The 22,845-nt window shown below is 38.9% G+C and overlaps 1 protein-coding gene across 1 annotated transcript in view; it reads right to left on the minus strand.

The window, feature by feature from the left end:
- KCNK2 (potassium two pore domain channel subfamily K member 2) overlaps positions 1 to 22,845 on the minus strand; it is a 133,532-nt gene that overhangs the window by 15,640 nt on the left and 95,047 nt on the right. Inside the window, exon 6 of the mRNA XM_008701147.1 lies at positions 19,554 to 19,693. Within this exon, the coding sequence (XP_008699369.1) occupies positions 19,554 to 19,693 (140 nt within the window). The remainder of the gene's footprint in view (positions 1 to 19,553; positions 19,694 to 22,845) is intronic.

Genomic DNA, 22,845 nt, shown 5'->3' on the forward strand with positions numbered 1-22,845 from the left:
ACCCAGCAGAGGCACCTTGTAGGCACTTAACAGAGCTTCCTCAAATAAATGTCCCAGGAGCCAGAGGAATTTGGGGATGTCACAAGGAGGTTGGCAGATAACAGACAAGAGGATGGTCGAGAGTATTATGGGAGAATGCCATCAATTTCAGACATTAAGTGTCATGATACAAAGGCCCATTGGGATGTGTTAGGAGAAAACCTATTGCCCTCATAAGCACTTACTGGGTGAGACAGACACGTAATTTCACAAGTAAATACATAATTGTAAATCATGATTAAGTATAGTTAAGCCAAAGTAAGGAATATCAGGAAAGCATATAAAGAGGAGGAAGAATTAGAATGGTGGGGTCAGGTGGACGTCCGGAGGGATGTGACATTTGACTTCAGATCAGAATGATCTCTGTAGTCAGCAAGGTGATGAACCTGGAGAAGAGCAGTCAAAGCCAGGGCAGAGCACGTGGGGTGGGGTGGGGTGGGAAGGGAAGGGAAGGGAAGGGAAGGGAAGGGAAGGGAAGGGAAGGGAAGGGACACGTGGGGAAAAGAGCTTGGTGCAATCAGAGAACCGAAAGAAGGCCCATATGGCTCGATTCTAATGAAGCTGTAAGATGAGGCTTGAGAGGCAGGCAGGGCCCAAATTATGCATGACCACAGAAGTCATGTTAATTCAAAGATCTTGAATTTATTCTCAGAGCAATGCAAGACAACTGAAGAATTTGAAGCAGAGAAAAACAATGTCAGGTTGGGGTTTTGGTTTCTGTGCATGCACCACATATGTTGACAAAAGTCCTGAGAGTGCAGAGACAAGAACAGGACTTCAACTTTTATTTATTTTTGTTAGGCTGCTACTAATATTTATGGAATGGCACTGGGGTCCTCCCTTGGTCCCGTGGACCTTGGAGGAATGACAAGGAAAGGGCGGCTTTCAGGGCGCCTGGGTGGCTCAGTGGTTAAGCATCTGCCTTCGGCTCAGGGCGTGATCCCAGCGTTCTGGGATCAAGCCCCACATCAGGCTCCTCCGCTATGAGCCTGCTTCTTCCTCTCCCACTCCCCCTGCTTGTGTTCCCTCTCTCGCTGGCTGTCTCTCTGTCAAATAAATAAATAAAATTAAAAAAAATAAAGGGTGGGTTTCGATGATGGGCAGGTTAGCAGGGCTGCCTCACTTCATTGTCATCAGTGTATTCTGGTGTATTCGAATTTACAGGCTATGGGCTGTCAGCAATGTGGTTACTTTTATAAACTCAAAATCTTTACATAGAATTTCTGTAGTACTGAGTAATAAGATGGGATGTAACCATGAAAATCTTACACATGGACATACAGTTGCCTCATGGTATAACACTTAAAGATCACCTATGCATTTTTCTTTCTTAAAATTTGACGAGCCACTCTGGGATGACCAGTGTTTCTAGTGGATGTCACAGGGCAGATATTTTGAAATCAACCCATGTACTCTACCCCTTTAAGGGATATAGGATATATATAAAATATAAAAATATTTAAAATTCTTTAAATATGTACAATGGAAGAAGAATTTTTTTTTAAAGCTTTATTTATTTTAGAGAGAGAGAAAGAGAGGGCACATGAGCAGGGTAAAGGGCAGAAGGGGAGGGAGAGGGAAAGGGAAAGAATCCCAAGCAGATTCCCCACTGAGTGCGAGCCCCATATGGGGCTCAGAGTTCTATCTCACACCCCTGAGATCATGACCTGAACAGAAACCAAGAGTTGGGCACTTAACCGACAGAGCCACCCAGGTGGCTCCCAGGAGAGTTTTTAAAAAATAGGTGTTTAGAAATGTCATCATTGTTATATGGGATGCCACTTATCAAATCACGTGTCTTAATACTTCAGTAAACTTGGAAGGTCTTTACAAGCTGTTGAAAAGTCTTCCAAACAAAGCATTTCAGTGGATATTCAACATGGACTAGCCTTAAAAATAGCCATCTTTACTGATGTTAAATGGTTATTTCCTAGCTCAAGAAAGCACAATCTGTGAAACGACACAGAAAAGTGAGTAGTGTTCAACAGGCAAAATAAAAAAAAGTCCTCCTTTCATTTGGATCTGTCTATATGAATTAGCTTTTCCAGACACAACAGCCATTAAATCAAGAACCAAAATAAACTGCACTGTGAAGTAGAATTGGAAATTACTATAATGTGGTGTTAAATCCAAGATCTCAAAAAGTAATGGAACATTTAAATTGTACTATTCTCATTATTAATAATTTTTAGTGAAAGCAAATTTTTTTTTATTATCAGTGAACACAAAGCATTTTTAAATGGCTTCATTTTCATTTTTTAACATTTCTACCTTTGCATGTGTCTTAAATAATATCTAATATATTGGTACAGGAACATGGTAGTACGTATACGTAACTTATAAATAAACATGCACACAGTAGAGGCACACGCTCGATTTTTTTTTTCTTTCAAATAATGACTCATGATAAAACTTTTGGAGACCACTGGAGAAAGGAAATGGATCACTGGGAGATGGTGAGGGAAGGCAGATATCTAGGTAGGATGCTGCGGTGGGGGTTCAGGCAGGCTAATGTGGTCACTTTGGAGCTAAAGAGACAGAGAGAAGAGGGAAGCACTGATGTGCTTTGATGATATATCCCTAGCAGTTGTGATGTATGAGCCATGGCGGTGGGAAATAATAAAGTATCCAGAGTGACTGAAAAGACTTTGGCATGAGCAAAAGAATAGGTTTTAAGTAAGATCTAGTGTGAACTGGAACATGAGAGACGACGGATATTTTGGGGACTGGGGATATCACAATCCCATGTGGGTCATGTTAAATTTGAGATGGTAAAATAGGTAGTTAATTAATCATAAAGTATCCCTTGGACTGCAGCTCCTTCCACCATATTGGGGGAATTCCAACCTCCTTGAATGACTCACTGAGCACACCAGCCTCGCCAACATCTACCTCCACCATTTCCAGCTCTGTAACCTTTGCTGCTGGTGAGCACCCATTCACCTGTCCCTTTCCTGGACCTCATCTCTGACCATAATTCCAATCTCTCTAGATATTTACTCTCTGACCATCATTATTCTAAACTGTGACTCCCCTGAGCCTCATAGACTCTTGGTCCATTAACGTCTTAGCCCATTAGTCCCCCTCGACTCCTCCTTATACTCTCCCACCACCACCCCAAATCCCCTCAAACAATATTCGTGTACATACTTTGATAGCCATGTATTGTACTGTGGCTACTGGGTTTTTTTTGTCATGTTTCCTACTGGACACTGGTCATTGAAGCCTGAGAGAGTGTCCAACTGTGTCATCGTTTTATTTCCAGATCCAATCTTTGCCTGAAGCACAGTGGCTGCCCCAGAGAGCTTTAAAAAACGAAACAGTGCAGAGAGTATTAATTGCTTTTTCTTTAAGCTATTTATCCTCAATTTATGAAAATATTTAAATCACACATATCAGTCTTATTCAGTAGGTAAGCTGAAGGTGATTGTTTTAAAATTTAAACCCATTAAATTAATTTTGAATGTAAGAACATTGGAAATTTTATTCCAAGCAGTGCCAGATATGTATTTTTTCCTATGAATAGTCAAAGGAAAAAGTTATTTAGGTTTCTGGGGTAAACCAGTCTCTAATCAGGTATATTACCAGAATCACTTTCAGTGTAAGTTATAGGTGAATGGCTGGAGAGTTACAGAGCGTGAAAAAGAAGATGAGACTTCAGTATCGTGAAGGCCATACAGGAAAGACCCACAGCTAACACCATCCTCAATGGGGAAAAACTGAGGGATTTCCCTTTATGGTCAGTAACAAGACAGCCATGTCCACCATCACCACTGCTATTCAGCATAGCACTGGAAGTCCCAGCCTCAGCAATCAGAAAACAGAAAGAAATAAAAGGCATCCAAACCAGTAAGGAAGAAGTCAAACTTTCACTGTTCATAGATGACATGATACTCTATGTAGAAAACCTGAAAGAATCCACCAAAAAACTGCTAGAACTGATATACAAATTCAGTAAAGCTGCAGGATAGAAAATCAACATACAGATATCTGCTGAATTTCTGTACACCAATAATGAAGCAGCAGAAAGAAAAATCAAGGAATCAATCCCATTTACAATTGCACCAAAACCCATAAGATACCTAGAAATAAACCTAACCAAAAAGGTAGAAGATTTGCACTCTGAAAACTACAGAACACTTATGAAAGAAATTGAAGATGACATAAAGAAATGGAAAAATATTCCATGCTCATGGATTAGAAGAACAAATATTATTAAAATGTCTATACTACCCAAAGCAATCTACACATTTAAATCCCTATCAAAATACCAACAACATTTTTCACAGAGCTAGGACAAACCATCCTAAAATTTGTATAGAACCACAAAAGACCCTGAACAGCCAAAGTAATCTTGAAAAAGAAAAGCAAAGCTGGAGATATCGCAATTCTGGACTTCGAGTTATAAAGTTACAGTAATAAAAACAGTACGGTACTGACACAAAAACAGACCCATAGATCAGTGGAACAGAAGAGAAGACCCAGGAATGGACTCACAACAATATGGCCAACTAATCTTCAACAAAGCAGGAAAGAATATCCAAGGGAAAAAAGACAGTCTCTTCAACAAATGGTGTTGGGAAAACTGGACAGCTACATGCAGAAGAATGAAACTAGACCACTTCCTTACACCATACACAAAAATAAATTCAGAATGGATGAAAGACCTAAATATCAGACAGGAAACCATCAAAATCCTAGAGGAGAACACAGGCAGCAACCTCTTTGATATGGGCCATAGCAACTTCTTACTGGATATGTCTCCAGAAGCAAGGGCAACAAAAGCAAAACTGAACTATTGGGACTTGATCAAGATCAAAAGCTGCTTCTGCACAGCAAAGGAAACATCAACAAAACTAAAAGGCAGCCTACGGGATGGGAGAAGATATTTGAAATGACATATCTGGTAAAGAGCTAGTATCCGAAATTTATAAAGAACTTATCAAACTCAACACCCAAACAAATAATCCAGTTAAGAAATAGGGAGAAGACATGAATAGACATTTTTCCAAAGAAGACATACAGATGGCCAACAGACACATGAAAAGATTCTCAACATCATTCATTATGAGGGAAATACAAATCAAAAGTGCAATGAGGTATCACCTCACACCTGTCAGAATGGGGAAAATTAACAACACAGGAAACAACAGACGTTGGTGAAGCTGCAGAGAAAGGGGAACCCTCTTACACTGCTGGTGGGAATATAAATTGGTGCAGCCATTCTAGAAAACAGTATGGAGGTTCTGCAAAAAGTTAAAAATAGAACTACACTATGACCCAGCAATTGCACAAATTAGCTCTACAGAATGCTGTTCACTGCGCAGGGCATGCTCTGTCTTACAAGCATGACACCGTATTTCAGTTGATGCAGCCAAACCGTAATGAGGCTACATAAGAAACAGGAGGAACAGACAGAACATAAAAGAAAAGGCAATGGAAATATTGAGGGCATGACAAAAAGGCGTGGCGAGCCTCTCATCCCAGAAGAGTGCAGGGGCTCACCCTGAGTATTGTGCATAGAGATCAGAAGTCTGTCAGCCTGTCCCCCCTGGCGTATCCACTGATGGCTTACGGATTTAGAATTTAGGGAAAAACAACACCACTGAATGCAAAAATAAAACATAGGAAGCACTCATTGTGAAAGGAAAGTCGAAGAGCTTGACTTTAATATCTTTTCAACAAATGCTTCTAAAGAGTACATGGTACTTCTAAAGGTAGCACATTGGGCACAAACCCCACTTGCCCGTGGCAGTCAGAGCTGTCCAGAGCATTTACTCGTACTCCATAAAGAGTAAGGAACTCTACCAAGAAAAAATGAAGTGGAACCCATTCTCTTCCACCGCTTATCTCCTGGGGCAGGCTGATTTCAGATACAGCGTGTATGATACCACCTTATGCGTTCAAGAGCACAATTTTTTAAAAAAGATTTTATTTATTTATTTGACAGAGAGAGAGAGACAGCCAGCGAGAGAGGGAACACAAGCAGGGGGAGTGGGAGAGGAAGAAGCAGGCTCCCAGCGGAGGAGCCTGATGCAGGGCTCCATCCCAGAACGCGGAATCATAACCTGAGCCAAAGGCAGACGCTTAATGACTGAGCCACCCAGGTGCCCCTCAAGAGCACAATTTGACCCATTTTTGTTGGTATCCATTTAACAGAGCTGTGTTATAATGGGTCTCTATTATACCTTGGTCTGGTTCTTTTATAAAGCCTGTATTACATCAAGCACTAAAGGGGCAAGGAATATTCAAGAAGGTTGAGAAACAGCAGAGGAAGAGCAACAACAAATCCAAATGCCTCTCCAGGCACCTTGCCAGCATTTGATTTGATATTGACTAAGGAAGCCTTGTTCCATTACCACTGACATTAAACGAAAGCTCAGAGAAGGTGGGGGATGGAACTTTTTGCCTGGGTCTGATCTTAACATCTTGCGGGCTAATAACAGAGCTGTTAAAGGCTTTAATTATTCCCAAGTCCTCCTCTCACTAGCTTCTTACCTGCAGATGTAAAGTTGTTTTCTTGTGCATTTTAAATAATGGAAGTTGGGAACTTCCAGGAAAACTTCCATTTTTCTTTAGTTTAAAAATCTCTTCAAATTGTCAGATTGTCCAACAGGGGACAAGCCATACATATGATTTCTTTGTGAGACAAAATACCCAGCTACCTGAGAGCTTAGTAAAGGCAAGAAAACCATGCTACTCATGGATGCCAAATGTGGACAAATGGGATGCATCTGTAATAGTAAGCAGGGTCAAACAGCAATGACACAGATATCTACATCTCAAGTTGTTTCTGGGTCAGCTGGCAGTGAAATTAGGATGCATGCAAAGACCCACAAATAGACAACAGGAGAAATAGGTTAAACAGAGAACATTCATTAAATATTAAATTCTAGAACTTTGACATTGCCCAAGAACTTTTGGAACATTCTTGGGTTCTGTGATTTCAACCTACAGAACCTACACTTTTGATCATAGGATTTATTTGGCAAGGTAGGGGTTCCTGAAGCAACTTCAGATTTGTATTTCTACATTTCCTCTATTGTAAGGAAGTGTTTTATAAGACCCAGCTTTAACATATGATTATTTAACAGTAACCAACATTTATGATAATGCCGTACTTACACTTATAAAATTGGGGGGACTCTTTTGTAGGTCAATCTGCTTATTTAAATAAGGATCTTTTGGGGTGCCTGGGTGGCACAGCGGTTAAGCGTCTGCCTTCGGCTCAGGGCGTGATCCTGGCGTTATGGGATCGAGCCCCACATCGGGCTCCTCCACTAGGAGCCTGCTTCTTCCTCTCCCACTCCCGCTGCTTGTGTTCCCTCTCTCGCTGGCTGTCTCTATCTCTGTCAAATAAATAAATAAAATCTTTAAAATAAATAAATAAATAAATAAATAAGAAGGATCTTCTGACTTGCCATTTTTTCATTAAGCTTCCTACAGAAACCCATTAATAATGGCATCACCCTTCCACTTCATGCAAAGACTATGCGAATCCTGTGAGCTTTCCCACCGGTCAAATGCAGGGTAACGGAGCCTTTGTCTACCTTGGATATAAAACTCTGTAAAGCATTTTTGAAGCCAGCCTCCATCTTGTCACTTCAGATGAAAGAATGAACATGAAAGGTCATATAGTCCCCAGGTATGGCCGGACTGGCCAAGGAGCAAGTCAGAATGCAGCCCCACTAGCTTACAAGTAGTTAATTCATACTACCCTAAAGATATAATTGCCCAATGTACCTAATGAAATCGCAAACATAAAGAATAAAGATATCTTTTAGATTCCAAGTCTCTTGGGAGGGAAAAGACCTCTTGGGGACCAGGTGAAGCAGCACAAGGACACCTGCTAGCATGACCTCATGGGTCGCCAATCAACGGTGCCCGCCTTCTCAGGAGACCCCTGCCTCAAATTTTGCCTTTAATAACTCTCCCTTGCAAGCCATCAGGGAGTTCAGGACTTTTGAGCATTAGCTCCCCATCTTCTTGGGTGATGCCTAACCAGCAAACAGCCCATCTTTCTCCTCTGCAAAAGCTTGGCGTCAGTGGCTATGACCTGCTGGGCGCTGGGCTGGTGAATGCTGCTTTGGTTTGGTTACATTTTCACTTTTTGATAGGCTTTCCACTACAGGGCATCTCAAAGCCAGGAACACTTTTCTTCCAGTCAACTAGGCCAAATATTTCCCTCTCAAATTATAAAAACTACAAAATATTTTATTTTACATGTAGTCATGAATGAAGCACAAATATAAAATATCTAATTTAGCATGTAAGTGCCAGAAATGGTATCAGTGTTCTGAGGATTTTTTTTTTTTTTAAGAAGGAGAGAGAAAGCATGAGTCAGGGTGGGGGGTGAGGAGTAGGGGGTAGGGGCAGGGGGAGAGAGAGAATCTTAAGCAGGCTCCACACTCAGCCTGGAGCCTGACTCAGGGCTTAATCTCACGACCCTGAGATTATGACCTGAGCCCAAATCAAGAGTCAGATGCTTAACTAACGGAGCCACCCAGGCGCCCCTGTTCTGAGGCTGGTTTAGTGTCTAAAATTGTTGAGGGGAGGAGAGGTGGTACTACTTCCTTCCCACAGCTGCTCGTTCAGAATTCCCAGGTGGATCAAATCGAATCTCAGGTAAACCATTTCCAATAAAGAATATTCTTACTAGTTCTAATGGGAGAAGAAAATCTGTGCTATTTGAAATTAACAACTATTTTGAAGACAACATTTTTGAGCAAAAGTTTTCTAATTAAAAAAACAGACCCTAGGTTATTTAGCATGATGCATTAGAGGTAACTATGTTTTCCAATTAGAGATCTTGGAAAACATACCAATTCCACTTTTAGAACACCATATTAAATCAATTTCATGTTAAGAAAACAATTTCTCTAAGCAGTCTCTTCACTTTATCCAGTACCATTATTATGTGTATTGTTCTCTAGAAATGGGTCAGCTATGCACAAATCTCCCTTCCTGCCTGCATTTTTCTTCACTCATGCATACATTTCACTTTTCAAATAAAATAAGTGACCTTCAGATCAGCAACTTTGCAATTTTACATAGCATAGAAAATTTAAAAATATTAAAGTCTTCTGGAAAAAGTTCCTGGTGCTTAAAATAAAATCAACTGCCTATAAGCAATATTTCACATGGGCAGGGGTGGGAGTGGAGGGTACTCTCGAAGGTAGCCGCAGGGAATAATAAGGACCAATTATTTTTAAATAAAACAACAATAAAGGTATTCAAATTGCCAAGAAGCTTCCTGTCATAACACCATCACATCAGGAATAAAAATGAAATTTTCCTGACATTTGATTGCAGCTAGCGACTAACTTTTGAACTAGCTTCTAGCTTGATGGTATCAAACTTTGTACTTTGTACTGTATCTTACAAAGTAAGATATCTTACAGTCATTGCTCAAGTTTTTAAAATTGAAATATGAATAGTTTTAGTTCATTGAAACTTCTAAGTAACTTATATGTCAAGCTATTTAATCATGAAGTTATTCATCCTTTAAATATTAATTATAATTTATTTGTATCTGTAAGCAATAATAGAATGAATAAAAGTAACCAAAATAAGTACACTTTGGTTCTACTGAAAATGTAAAAAATGAACTAAATTAAAATAGCATTTCTGACTTGACAGGAAAAACTAGCCCATTCCCCTTTTATCACTGAAGAAGTACAAGACACGCATTTATTGAGTGTCTATTATATTCCAAGGATTGCTTTACCTGATTCTGATGAAATAAAAAAAATTCCTTTTCTTATGAACAAGACCTTCTAGGATGACAATCGGGCAATAAACAAAGAAATCTAATCAATGAGTACATCACGTAGAATGTTAGAAGTTGGTAAATATGATGAAAAAATATAGCAAGGCAAGGAGAATCAAGAGTCCTGGGGTAGAGCAGTTTCAATTTTAAAAAGGATGGTCAAGGTGTAGGTCACAAAATGGTATGTGATAAAAAGGTGAATGTTCTCTCCCAAGTCCTGGTTACTGCAGCGGCACTTTTAATGTGTAAAAGGAGAAAGACCACTAAAGCCAAAGATGAAAAAATCATCGAACAAGTTCTTATGTTAAGTGAACCTATCAAGCATTACTGTAATATTGCTTTCTCTTCAATATGTGATGGTACAGGAAAGATCTTGAATGGAGGGGCAGTCTTGCAGGGATTATTTTAAAGGAGTGAAAAGCTATAATATTTGCAATTTTGATTGTTTATTTTAATGGGGAAGACTTTTCTCCCTTAAAGTTGTTTTCAGAATGGCAAGTTGTTTTCATGACTAAACACTGCAGTTGTTTTACAAAAAAAAAAAAAAAAAAAGGCTTGGGGTGCCTGGGTAGCTCAGTCGGTTAAGCCTCCAACTTCGGTTCTGGTCACGATCTCAGGGTCCTGGGATCGAGCCCTGTGTCAGACTCCAAGCTCACTGAGGGTCCTGCGTGAGGATTCTCTCTCCCTCTCCCTCTGCCCCTCCCCTTGCTTGTGCTCACACGTGTATGCGTGCTTTCTCTCTCTCTCTCTCAAACAAATAAATAAAATCTTAAAAAAAAAAAAAGACTTGAAAATATCAGTAAGTTGGGGCGCCTGGGTGGCTCAGTCGTTAAGTGCACATATGCACACACACGTTATCATTCAATGGAAGCCATTCTTTGGGTTCAAATCAAGTTTAGGCAGGAAGAACTAAATTCCTTTACTACAATTAGGGTGCCATCCACTGAACACTACACAAATCACCACACTTTATTGCAAAAGAGGATCAAATAATCCCTGATTAAACTTCAAAGTGGGCCCCCTACTCAGCTCCAACCAACCACAAACAAACATTCTTTTAGGAAGAGCCATCTAAGAAGAGGAACTAAAAACAAATTTATTTTGTTGATCCATCTTTGAAAACACACTTGCTGTGTTCTCAGCAAACACACGCTTGATGTTTTGTAAAATTTGATTGATTTTAGCTCTGAATACAGGCAAGCACAATCCTTTGGTTTGACGAAGAAAGTCCAAAAACAATTTTGAAAGCAAAGTTCATCGTGACCACTTTTCCTAACACAAATTCTCAGAACAGATGCTGGTATCAAAACAGTCAAAAGAGGTAACATTATATCTTGATGCATTAAATCCCCATAATATGCTCTCTAGCGAAAGAAAATAAAATTACTTATAAAGTGCTTTGAGGCAAAAACTATTAAGTTATTTTCCTATTATGTACAAATGAATAGAAAAAAAATTACTCTGAATTTCCATTACGAGATGACATTCTGTGAAATACCTGGAGCAAAAAGAAGTCACAATTTAAAAACAGTGAGGGTTCAATCTAAAAGAGAAAAGAAGAGAAAGGAATCTTCCTGCATGTGTGGTTGTTTTGTTTTTGTCTTTTGTTTTTTTTTTAAGTAACAGTTGAGNTACTCTTTCCCGGTTTAATAAAAGGAAAAATACTTAAAATAAAGTCTACCTCAGTCCATACATCAAGACACCAGAAAATTTGCAGCTCTAATTCAAGAAGAAAATTAAGATCATGCTAATGTGGGTAGATTTAAGGAACATTTAAAGCAGAACCTAGTTTTCAAGTCCATAGAGCATCCAAAATACTTGAAATCCTTGCACTCACTTTTCCCTAGACTTTTCATATGGACTCTGGGTTTGTGATTAAATTCTAGCAATATACATAACCTTAATGTTTTCTCGTTTACCTTTTCTTTTATGTTTACTTTTTATTTCAACCAGATGAGGTGTTTAGAGATATAAGCATTCATAGCATTTCCAAATAATATATGATGATATCTAGGTGATAGTTTTAGTTTTTGTCTTTGCATTCTTTGATTTGGGATAGTAATTTGATACTAATTTCTTCAGAAACCCAGGAGGAAAAGAACAAGCATCTAGTAAGCACTTAGCCACATCCCACTCTCTACCCACTGAATCTTTATAAAGCGGCCTCATAAAGGAGGTTAAATCTCACTTTATAAGAACATGGAGACTCAGACAGATTAGGTATTTTGGTGCAGTTTGGTATAGTTAAGATGGTATTAAACCTCAGTTCTAGGGGCTCCAAAGCCCATGCACTTTTTAGAAATCGTACAAATCATTTCCATTCATTTAAAAGAATGTTAAAACTTTAGATTTCAAGAGATCACTGACTTGTACCACAACACAATCAGTGACCAAATGAAATTCACAAAGCCCTTTGCTATAGCTACATAGTAACAGACTGGCCAGATTTGGGTACTGATTTGTCATGTGTTGATATTACCTACGTAGAAAATAATAATAATTAAAAAATAGCAATAACAATAATACATACCTAACTCTTTTAGGCACTTGGGAGGCAGCATAGCAAAAATAAATAAATAACTAAAAATTAAAAAAAAAAAAGACCGCTTAGCAAAAAGGTTGGGCCACGGCTGTAGTCACGCCATCTGGGTTGATTACTGATTCTACCACTTCCTAGCTTTATAACCTTAAGCAAGTCATCTTCCCTCCCTATGCTTCAGTTTCCTTATTAGCAATTATTATTTAACAACTGAGCACTTTGCCTCATTTATTAAAAAAGAAATAAAGTATATTCTAGAAGAAAAGTACTTCCATTTTTACTACTCTCAAATCCTATTTTGTTTTTAGCATATATTTTGACTGGTAAGAACTTCCTAACACTGGACCTGCAAAAGGTTCATAGAATGCAATATAATCCTGGGATGATCTAGAGACAGAATTTGGGGTCTTGATTCTACAGAAATGGCTGTCCACAAAATTCATTTAGAAATTCAGACACATACTGGTTGGTGTGCAAAAGTTACTGTTGCCTCAAAGCCTAATTTAAGTTTTACATTGTTATTTGTTCTTTTATTTATCTTTATTCTCCTTTCCAAATTCCTATTTACTAATACCAAATAGGTAATAACTTGTCCAGCGGAGGCTGGACCTGGAACGAGAAGGACCTTTCTCCTCGGCACAACCAAGCAGAGTCAAATACAGACCAGCACAGAAACCTCAAAGTCTGGTTACACTGAGCTTTTCCCTACAGCAGTGAGGGACACCTCCCTCCCCACGGGATAGAAAAGAAGGGCCCTTTTTATATGCCTTATTCTAAGTAATACATCGTGATACCACCTGCCTCGATTTTATTTTATTCTTACCCTTTAGCCAAAGAATTACATGCACTGAAATATAAACCTGCGAAGTCTTCTGATCACTGTATATCGCGCCCACAGTCCTGCTTCAGTTATTCCCAACTACTTCAGCATCTCAACAGAGAACAAGAAAAATATGCCGAGAAAAAATCTGAACTGAACAGTAATGCCCCCCCACTCCACCCATGTTGGAAATCAAAGCAAAAACTACAAAGTCTGGTAAGATGTTTGAAGGTTAAAGAAAGGTGGGAAGGGAGGGAGGGTGGGAGGGCGGAGAAGAGAAAGGAAAAAAGTAAAAGCAGGCTATTTTAGGAACTAATCAAAGACTAAGTGCCTTCCTAGTCAAAACTCCTTTTTCCATCTCTAGAAGAGAAGTAAAAGCCAACTTTACAAAGACCAGTTAGGAAATGCACCACCTATGGAATCCTCCCAATAAAGACTTCAGCCTCAAATTAGCACCAACGAAGTTACTCCCAGAACCGAATGCAGCACTCATCATATAGTACTTAGGACGTGTTTTTGAAATGAATGATTTAGGAATGAATTAGATGTTAAATAATCTCCCAGGTGGTCTCCACACCTCCAGTTTCTTCCCGGTCCTGCCAATCTGACACTGCCATTCCACAGCTCACCTCCCACCCCCTCACCGTCCATACTCACCACGTATGCATGCCCAGCAGTACCCAGGATCAGGGCTGCTAACACGGCTCAACCCCACGCAGCACCACGCACACAGCTTTCTGGCTCTTGTGCTCCAAGGGCTCCTATATCCATAAAAAAACCACTGACAGTTGGCCTTGGGAATTGTGCTTGATGTGCCCAAAGAACCATGTTAGAATATAGCCACTGCATGGCACAATCCCAGGAGGCAATGTTTACCCTTTTTTCCCTACAGGGGTGGCACCCCTGGAGCACAACCTCATAGGGAATTCTAGTGACTTCTCTGTTTAATGTTCAATTCCTTTTCTTCCTCACTGTCTTTAGCTAATCTGATCCATCACTTCAATTATCCTGTCTTCAAAACCTCAACTCCTTTGTCCTTCCAACAGACCCTACTGTGAATCAATGTATTTGAATACATCATTTGCTGAATAGTCCTTTAAAGTCTCTGCGTTCCAACCCCGACCCCTTAAATGAAGGTCTTACGCCAGGTTCCATTTTTAGCTCTATTGTTGACTTCCTTGACAAATCTCGATTAGGTGAATTTATCTGTACTCACAACTTACACTGTCATTTATGTGGTGATGACCCCCCCAAACTATTTCTCCAGCTCCCATCCTTCTAACTTTGTTTACACTTAGCCACCTGATATCCAACACATTGTTCCATCGCAACATGTCCAAAATGACATCTTCATTCCTCCCTCAGAAGCTCTCATTTTCCCGAGTTTTGTAATTCCACCCAAAGCCAGAACCATGGATGCCATCCTTCTTTTCTCTTTTCTGCCCAAAGCTAATGGGCTACCAAGTCCTATTCCTTCTGTCCCCCATATAATTTTGAACCCATACCTTCATCTCCATCCCACTGCCACCATAGAGCCTTGATTCTGTGGTACCTGGATTCCTGCACTAATCTCTCCCGAATGACTGCCCTGCATCCAGCTTTGTTTCTAATCCCATCTTCCTCGCTGTTGACAAGGTCATTCATTCCACTTACTTACAATCCTTCAATGGCTCCCTAAGGTTTTCAGAACAAAGTCTAACCTGTTTCAAAGGGCATATGAGCCTTTCCTAGTCAAAGCCCTTCTTCCGTAAGAAATAACAGCAAGTGGTCTGCAGCTACCTTTCCAGGACTCAGGCTGCAAACGCTCTTTAACTGCCCAACCTGGACAGGAAAAAGGGCTGCCAAATCCCAGTTCTTTCACAGAAGGGAGGCCTCACTGTCCCGAAAGAGGTTTGGGAAAGACCAAATGCTGCCACCAGATATGCAGCAGAAGAAAACCATCTTCCTCCATATTCTCAGGTCCCCTGGGGCAAACTAGTTCCAGGCACAGTCTTGCAAGCCTTCTGGCACCACAGCTTCCCAACCAAAGGCAGTTTTCTGACTATGACGTAAGGCCAACCTGCTAACATGAGCACCTCCCTTAGCACGAACTCCACTGGAGAGTAATACAACACAGGGTGTTAGTAAAGACGTGATGCTTGGCTGTCCACTCACTGTGGCCAGCTGCAGCCCACGTGGTCAGACAACACTGGCATGCTGGGGAGGGAGGCCGTGAGGGTGTTCGTCTCCCATACGGACAGGAACACTCCAGACACGGGAACGTATACACCAATCAATACAGGAACTATGCAGAAATCACAGGCTTTTCAAACGCAAGGCCTGTAAACAGTAGAAAACGATGCATAATAAGGAGGCACTATTCTGTGCTTGCTTCAAAATTTCCCTTCTGACTTTTGTGGTCACATCTTCTTTTTATTACACCTGTCTCAGATAGTGGTTTTATTGTATTATCCAGAATACCTAAGTAATCTTTATTTTCTAAATGGAAACATCATTTCCTCAGAAGAGGGTACACGGCTTAATAGGAAGAGATAATTAGTCATACCAATTCCTCTCGTTGAACATGTGCCTACTCTCCATTAAACTTTTAAAAATAATGAGACAAATAAACACTTTTACAGAAACTCATGTGTCTCCATGGAAAAAGGATTGAGGTCATTATTTCCCTTGAGGAATGCAGATCAACTATAATTATATGTGACATTTTGAAACAATGCAGTGTTGTTTCAACTAAACCATTTCTTGTGCAAATATTTCAGGTGGATTAGCTATACCAACATATTTTATTTCAGCATGTTCGAAGACGATTTTTCCTTATTTCTAACAATATTTTTATTAAAATTAGTCCTCATTGGAAACAAAATATACCTTAGCATTAAAATAACCCAGAAATAAGGCCACATATGATTAGGTGTATATATTTATACTCAGCTGATATGGTTTAAGAACACATGTTTTTAAATTCATAACCGGTATTATTAGGCAAAATATTTCATTCAGGGAAAACGTGTTTTAATATTATCACTTGCAAATTTAATGCTATATATTATTTTGTATATTCTATATTACATTTTTAATAGAATTTCAAGTTATCAAAAATACGTAGCATTTTTATTCATCAAGACTGAAAACTAGATAGAAGCTTGTTGCTTCTGAACATGGAGGAGGTTTGTAAAGGTTGCAGTATCCGGAATGGTTTAGGGACAGAAGGTAAGGAATATGCAGTGAACAGTCACCCGGCATGCACGGTCCATCAACTAGAATGTATTTAGTTGTATTTTATTTAATTATGCCCCTTTGTGAATTATTTCAAAATAAAACAATCAAATAATTCTTCCATCACTGTAGACATTTTTGTAGTATTTCTGTTTATAAAAACTTTGTCTCTGATCAACTATAAGTTGTCCCTTTCTTTCTTCACATTCCTCTTTTGAACCTGTAACTCAATTCTGTCATTTCCCTAAACTGCATTATAAATAAATTAGAAAACACACATCTGCTCAAACTGGCGGCTCCATTTTAATTGGCTCAACGGTCCAGAGCAGCTGCAGCCGCAGCTCCAGGAGGGCTCGCGGTAACTTTTGCTCGTGGCCTTTACTCACACGAGCTTTCTACAGACACTGTCACCAGAAACCACATGTGACTCTGAAGGTTGGGGAAAGCTCAATGACTAATAGTAAGAAGAAAAAAATGTTTACTGCTTTTCAGGGTTTAAAAGCATGAAAACACAGCGAGGTGGATCTCATACTTCTGTTTGAGAATCATGAAGATCGCGCATAGAAAGGCACATGAACTTGTTTTTCATGGTAAATAAGGCAGGTAATGTAGAAATTTCATTTTATTTCAAAGGATGGTGTTATGGCCCAAAATGTGTCCCCTAAAGATGCGTAAGTTGAAGCCCTAAACGCCCAATTTGACTGTCTTTGGAGATGGGCCTTTAAGGAGGTAATTAAGGTTAAATGTGGTCATAAGGGTGCATCCCTGAGTCGAAAGGGCTGATTGATGTCCTTACAAGAAGAGGAAGAGCCACCATAATTCTCTCTCCAGGCAGGTGCACAGAGAAAAGGCCACGTAAAGACACGGGGAGAAGGCAGGATCCATAAGCTGAGGAGAGAGATCTGACCAGAAACCAGCCCTGCCGGCACCTTGACTATGAACTTCCAGCCTCCAGAACTGTGAGAAAATAAATGGCTGTTGTTTAAGCCCCTCAGTCAATGGTATTCTGTTATGGCAGCCTGAGCAGACTGAGGTGGGTTGTTATCTGATTACTGTGGAGAAGAGTGTTAATGCTTTCTACCAGCCAGTCCTATCACAGAAAGCACTGCTTTTTAATAGCACAGGTTTTAAACTTTGATCAAATGATCTTTACCAGGGTCATAAAAATAAAATTTCCCGCTGTTCTTAGTGGCTTTCACACTTTTTGACTGTGATCCACAATATTCTTAGTATTTATATATATGTATGTATGTGTATAACACATAGAGTATTTATAATATGGGTAGGTGTCTTTCACAAAACTTTTCCTATCTAACTGTAGAAGATATGTGCTGTTCAATTCTATTTTATTTGCAAAATAAATGCTTGTCAGAATCAGGCCCATAAATACAGAGAACAAACTGGGGGTTGCCAGAGGGAAGGGGGGCAAGGACATGGGCACAATGGGGGAAGGGGAGTGGGAGGTACAGGCTTCTAGCTATGAAATGCGTAAGTCCACAGGGATAAAAGGTACACCATAGGGAATCTAGTCAATAATATTGTAGTAGCGTTGTATGGTGGCAAAGAGTAGCTACACTTGTATAGAAATGTTAAATCACTATGCTATACACCCGAATCTAATGTAACATTGTGTGTCAACTATACACAAATTTCAAAAGTTAATTAAAAAATAAACACCTGTGTATGGTTTTAAAATCCATTTAAAAGCCAGTTTATAGCTAGATGTTTGAGTTTTCTTTTTAGCTATGTTATCCAAAACATTTCCTTGTTACAATTTTCTTTCTTCCCTTAGCATTTCAAGATCCTTAAAAGTACACCAAAGTTAAAACAATTACAATATTCTCTCTCTCTCTCTCTCTCTCTCTCTCTCTCTCTCTCACACACACACACACACACACACACGTCTAACTAAGATGGAGGTGAATCATTTGGGGTCCTGTTCAAGCAGAACTTTTCACATGATTTAAACCAGACTATTAAGCACATTGTCTTGCTGATTTGTTTTATTATAAAAGATTTTGGTTTTATGGTGCAACTAAGATATAGATTAATGCATACAGACTATGTGAATTCCTAATTGAGAAATATGATACCCGTGAAGGCAAGTGCTGGACAATTCACGTTCTAATTACTAAGGCACCTCGGGTACTGATAAATTCTATGACTGGATGAGTTTCAAAGAAAGTATTTATTTGTAGAGAGAAGCTAATTTTATCATTTCCTATGTTATTCTATTTCTTTCGGGTTTATGTTTAAAAAACCATGCTTGCTGTGTCAAAGATTTTGACACCGGTGTCCCCTGGCATATGAACACCACCAGATAATGAAATGGAGGGATAATTAGAGGAAGACAATAGGTATAAATAGTGCAGATTTGTTCTCTGAAAAAATTGGTAAAGTTGGCTAACACCAAGAAACCAAAAATACAGAATTCATCATAAAACACTAATCGGTCACACTTAACTGATAATACTTCTGGGCCTGTAAATATGAAATCCAAATGTAGTTTCCAAAGCATAAAATTTCGAGAACAAGATTGAAATTTTAAATTTTCCGAAACGTCATGGGTCAAAATTCTAATGTTCATTTCTATATGTATAGTTATATAAAATGGGTAAAACAGTATGTTTTTGAACACCTGAAATCTGTACCCAGGGAACTTGGCCATAATGCATACAGCTTTGGGCACATATGTATACATACTTGTGTGTACACGCACACATGTATAGGGACATAAGAAAGAAGGAAATAATTCAATATAGTAAAAAAAATTCAATATTATATGATCCATTCACTTTTCTATGTTATTGACATTCTGACATAAGTATTTTCTATTGTATTTCTCTTTACGGAATAACATTTACCTTGTGCCCTTAAGGAAAAAAAAAAAAAAAAGAAATGAAACAGAAGAAAAAGGAAGAAGAAATAGGAAAATATTTTAAATTACATCTTTTTTCATTATAAATTAGCCTCAGCACCTAGTACATAGGGATGTTTAGCAAGTATCTGTTAACTGAATTACACTTAACATAGAGTAAATTCGCACCAAACATAAATATTAAAAATCTTAAATAACATGTATTTTAAAAAATAAATGTCAGAAAGATGAAAAATAACTTTTACTGAATTAGCTAAATAGGAGTGTTTTTTGCACACTCCTTAATTCTTACCTCTTCCTTTGTCTTTTTTGATATCACTCGGAGCCAGTCTCCAATCATACTCAGGACAGCAGCAAAGTAAGCAAGCCCCACGAGGATCCAAAACCATACGACAGGCTTATAGAAGTCCAGATACTCAATATCGGATCCACCTGGGTAGGAAAATAAAGCAGAACAAAATAACTTCATATTCATGTGAAAGTGAACCATACGGATATTTGCTAAAACTATCAACTGAATTGTGGCTTACACAACAGAAATCTTGTCAATTGATGCACATTATTTTCTTCATATGGGATTCTTTCCTGTCCTTACCTATTTTTCAAGGACCAGTCATTAGGCTCTTTTTTTTTTTTTTCAAGTTTTTATTTTAATTCCAGTTAGTTAACATCCAAGTGTTACATTCAGTCAACTAGGTTCTTCTTAATGAGATCTTTCATTACATCTCCAGGTCATAACGATTTTCCTTTGCTCTAGGTCTCTTTTCTGTTTATTATAATCTGCCTCAACTAGTCTAGTGCTTAAGTATTCCACGTGTACTAGTTTCTCTTTCCACCTCTACTATAACAAGTAGAAGACAGAAATGACACTTTTTTGGGTGTGCATTTAACTTAACACATTTACATTACTGCCAATCAATTCATTACCCAATTAAAAGTCAGCCCAGACAGAAAGTGGTTCTTATTCTAAAATCACCAATACAATGGACTGATAACAAATGCCTGAGACAATGCCTTGGTGGGCTAATCAAACAAACTAATTTGCAGATGATGCTGCCATTCATTATTCTCTGACTTTTCAGAGGAATTCCCACATATGTCACATATTTAAATCCTTGGCTCTCAAGAAAAAATTAGCAAAGGAGCTCTTCTGCTTTACTCTAACCTTTGTTGCTTCTCCATCCATTTGATGCAGAAACTTCACATATGAGAATCTGACTACATTTCAACACATCTCTTCTTCAGCACATATTAATGGGGCACTTAGTAATTCCCAAACACTGCAACAGTCACTTCTCTTTGGAAGAGAGAGAAACAAGTCTCTCTCTTGAGAAATTCATAATTTACCCTGAGAAAGCCTCACACAGATAATTATTCATAATGGGGTAGATCAAGTGACAGCAAAAAAAAGAATTAAAAAAAGTACTTATGAGAGGACATGGAAAAAAATGATTTTTTTTTACTTCTGGAAGGTGAAAAGTGAGAAGGAGAAAGGGAGTCTTCAGTAATGAAAATCAAAACAGAGAAAAATTCAGTATAAAAATATATGACATATTCACAGGACTTTTGGTAGCTAAGGCTACATATGGATGTGGGCCAGGGTGTAGATGGGTAGAAAAGAAGAATCTAGAAAAAATGAGTTGTGTCAGTTTGTAAAAACTTGCTCCTGACACAATGGGACATAGGTGAAGTTTATAGGTGATACGTCTTCTACTCATGTTTGACCCTATGCATGGAAAGATCCAGCAGCAGAGAAGAAAGGTTGACAGGAAAGTCCCATGAGAAACTTTTGTTCTGAACTAGCCAAGAGTTTACTGTGCCTGCGTTAGGGCTGGAATGGAAAGAAAAGGCAGTAGAAGTAGCATCATCAAGGAAGGGCTCTAGGATGACCAGTGGCCCTCTGTTGGGAGATGGTACCAGCAACTGAACAGGAAACACAGGCGAAGGAACAGGGAATTAAAAAAAAAAAAAAAAAAAAAAAAGAAGAAGAAGAAGGGCTGGCTGGCTCAGTCAGAAGTACACTGACTCTTGATCTCGGGTTATGAGTTCGAGCCCCACTTTGGGTGCAGAGATTAATAAATAAAATAAACTTTAGAAAAAGTAATTCAAACTGGTACATGGTAGGTTTGAAGTGCTTGAGATACCAGCAGGGGGAGGAACGCAGCAGGATCCTTAAATACAGATCTAACGCGTAACAGGGCAGAGCAGGAGAGAAGGGTTGTAGAAAGAATGACACAGACACGGGATGCTGAGAGGGGTCATGGATGTACTCAATTCACAAAAAATCCAATCCGTACATTTGGAAGAATTGCTAATAAATAGCAAGTATACATTAAAGTCAGACCTAAAATACTAAACGTAACATGACTATAAATTAGACTTTGAGTTGCCTGCAATGACATTTTCAAATATCAAAGGGTCAGAGTAAAAAGAGAACATTTTTCTATCAGGCAAGTAATAGGAATAGATACAGGTTCAGCTTGCTTTTGGGACAAAAAATAATTTTAAAAACACAGTTTCCGAAGTAAATAATGTTACTTTCAAAATACTGTAGAAATTTTACCTTGTATAGAATTTTTAAAAGTATCATTTCTGGGAAGGATTGTGGAGGCCAAATGCATCTCGTGATGGTTAAGACTTGGCCCAGGGGGGAAAGCAGCTCTACAAATTCACAGAAGTGACTTAAGAAGTGTGTGTGGAAACTTGTTATATGATAGGCTCACTAGTGAATTCCATTTTTCAAATGTTTCCATTTCGATGAAACCAAAATGACATTTTTTTCCAAGTACTTTCTCTTTCAAAACCAGAAAATCTTCATCCAAATAGTTGTGACTCACTTAACACATAAATTCACCAACATGTTGATTTTAAAAGTTAGTTCATACAAGATGACTTTTTATAAGTCTTCTTTCTTATAAACAGGATGTCACAGTTTTAAAAGAGTAAATTAGCTTAATCACCGAAAGGTCTATATTTGGGTAAAATGTTCATGCCACAAGTTTCAGTGGATTCTAAGCCTGAGCGTGGGGGTGGGGAATGTTTCCCCTTCTGCACTGCCGCTCTTAGGGTAAAAGAACAGCCGTCAAAGGATTTGGGAAAAACTAATGTGCACAGCAATGTTGTCCAACTACTCACAAGTCCTATTCACTTTCTGATAGCCAAGATTTATGGAATTAATTTCTACCTCATTTCATTCACTTGATCCAAGAATCCAAATTAAAATATCTCTTATATTAAGATAACTCACTTAAAAGGAGCTGTTAGTCTTATTTTTAAATCTGAAAATGTCAACAAAAATCTTTTTGGCAGTTGTAAGCATCAATTTTAATCTAGCTAAATTTGGGAAATCTGACCATGGGTGGGTCTCTCGCTGATTAAGAACCTAGGGTAATTCCTCTGTCCTGACTCACTGCCTGTGCCCCCACCCCCACCTCCACTCGGCTACTCTGTCATTTTCCCCTCCTTCCACAGACTCCTGAGATGCAGCCTGCAGGATGCTACGATCCACTTTCCCCTCCTAGGTTCCTCACCTGGTTGGCAGGATCAGTCACCTCACAGCTGTTTCTTGCTACTGAAAATAAGCA

The sequence above is a fragment of the Ursus maritimus genome, unplaced genomic scaffold, assembly GCF_017311325.1.
Source record: "Ursus maritimus isolate PB19 unplaced genomic scaffold, ASM1731132v1 scaffold_2, whole genome shotgun sequence".
NCBI lineage: Eukaryota > Metazoa > Chordata > Mammalia > Carnivora > Ursidae > Ursus > Ursus maritimus.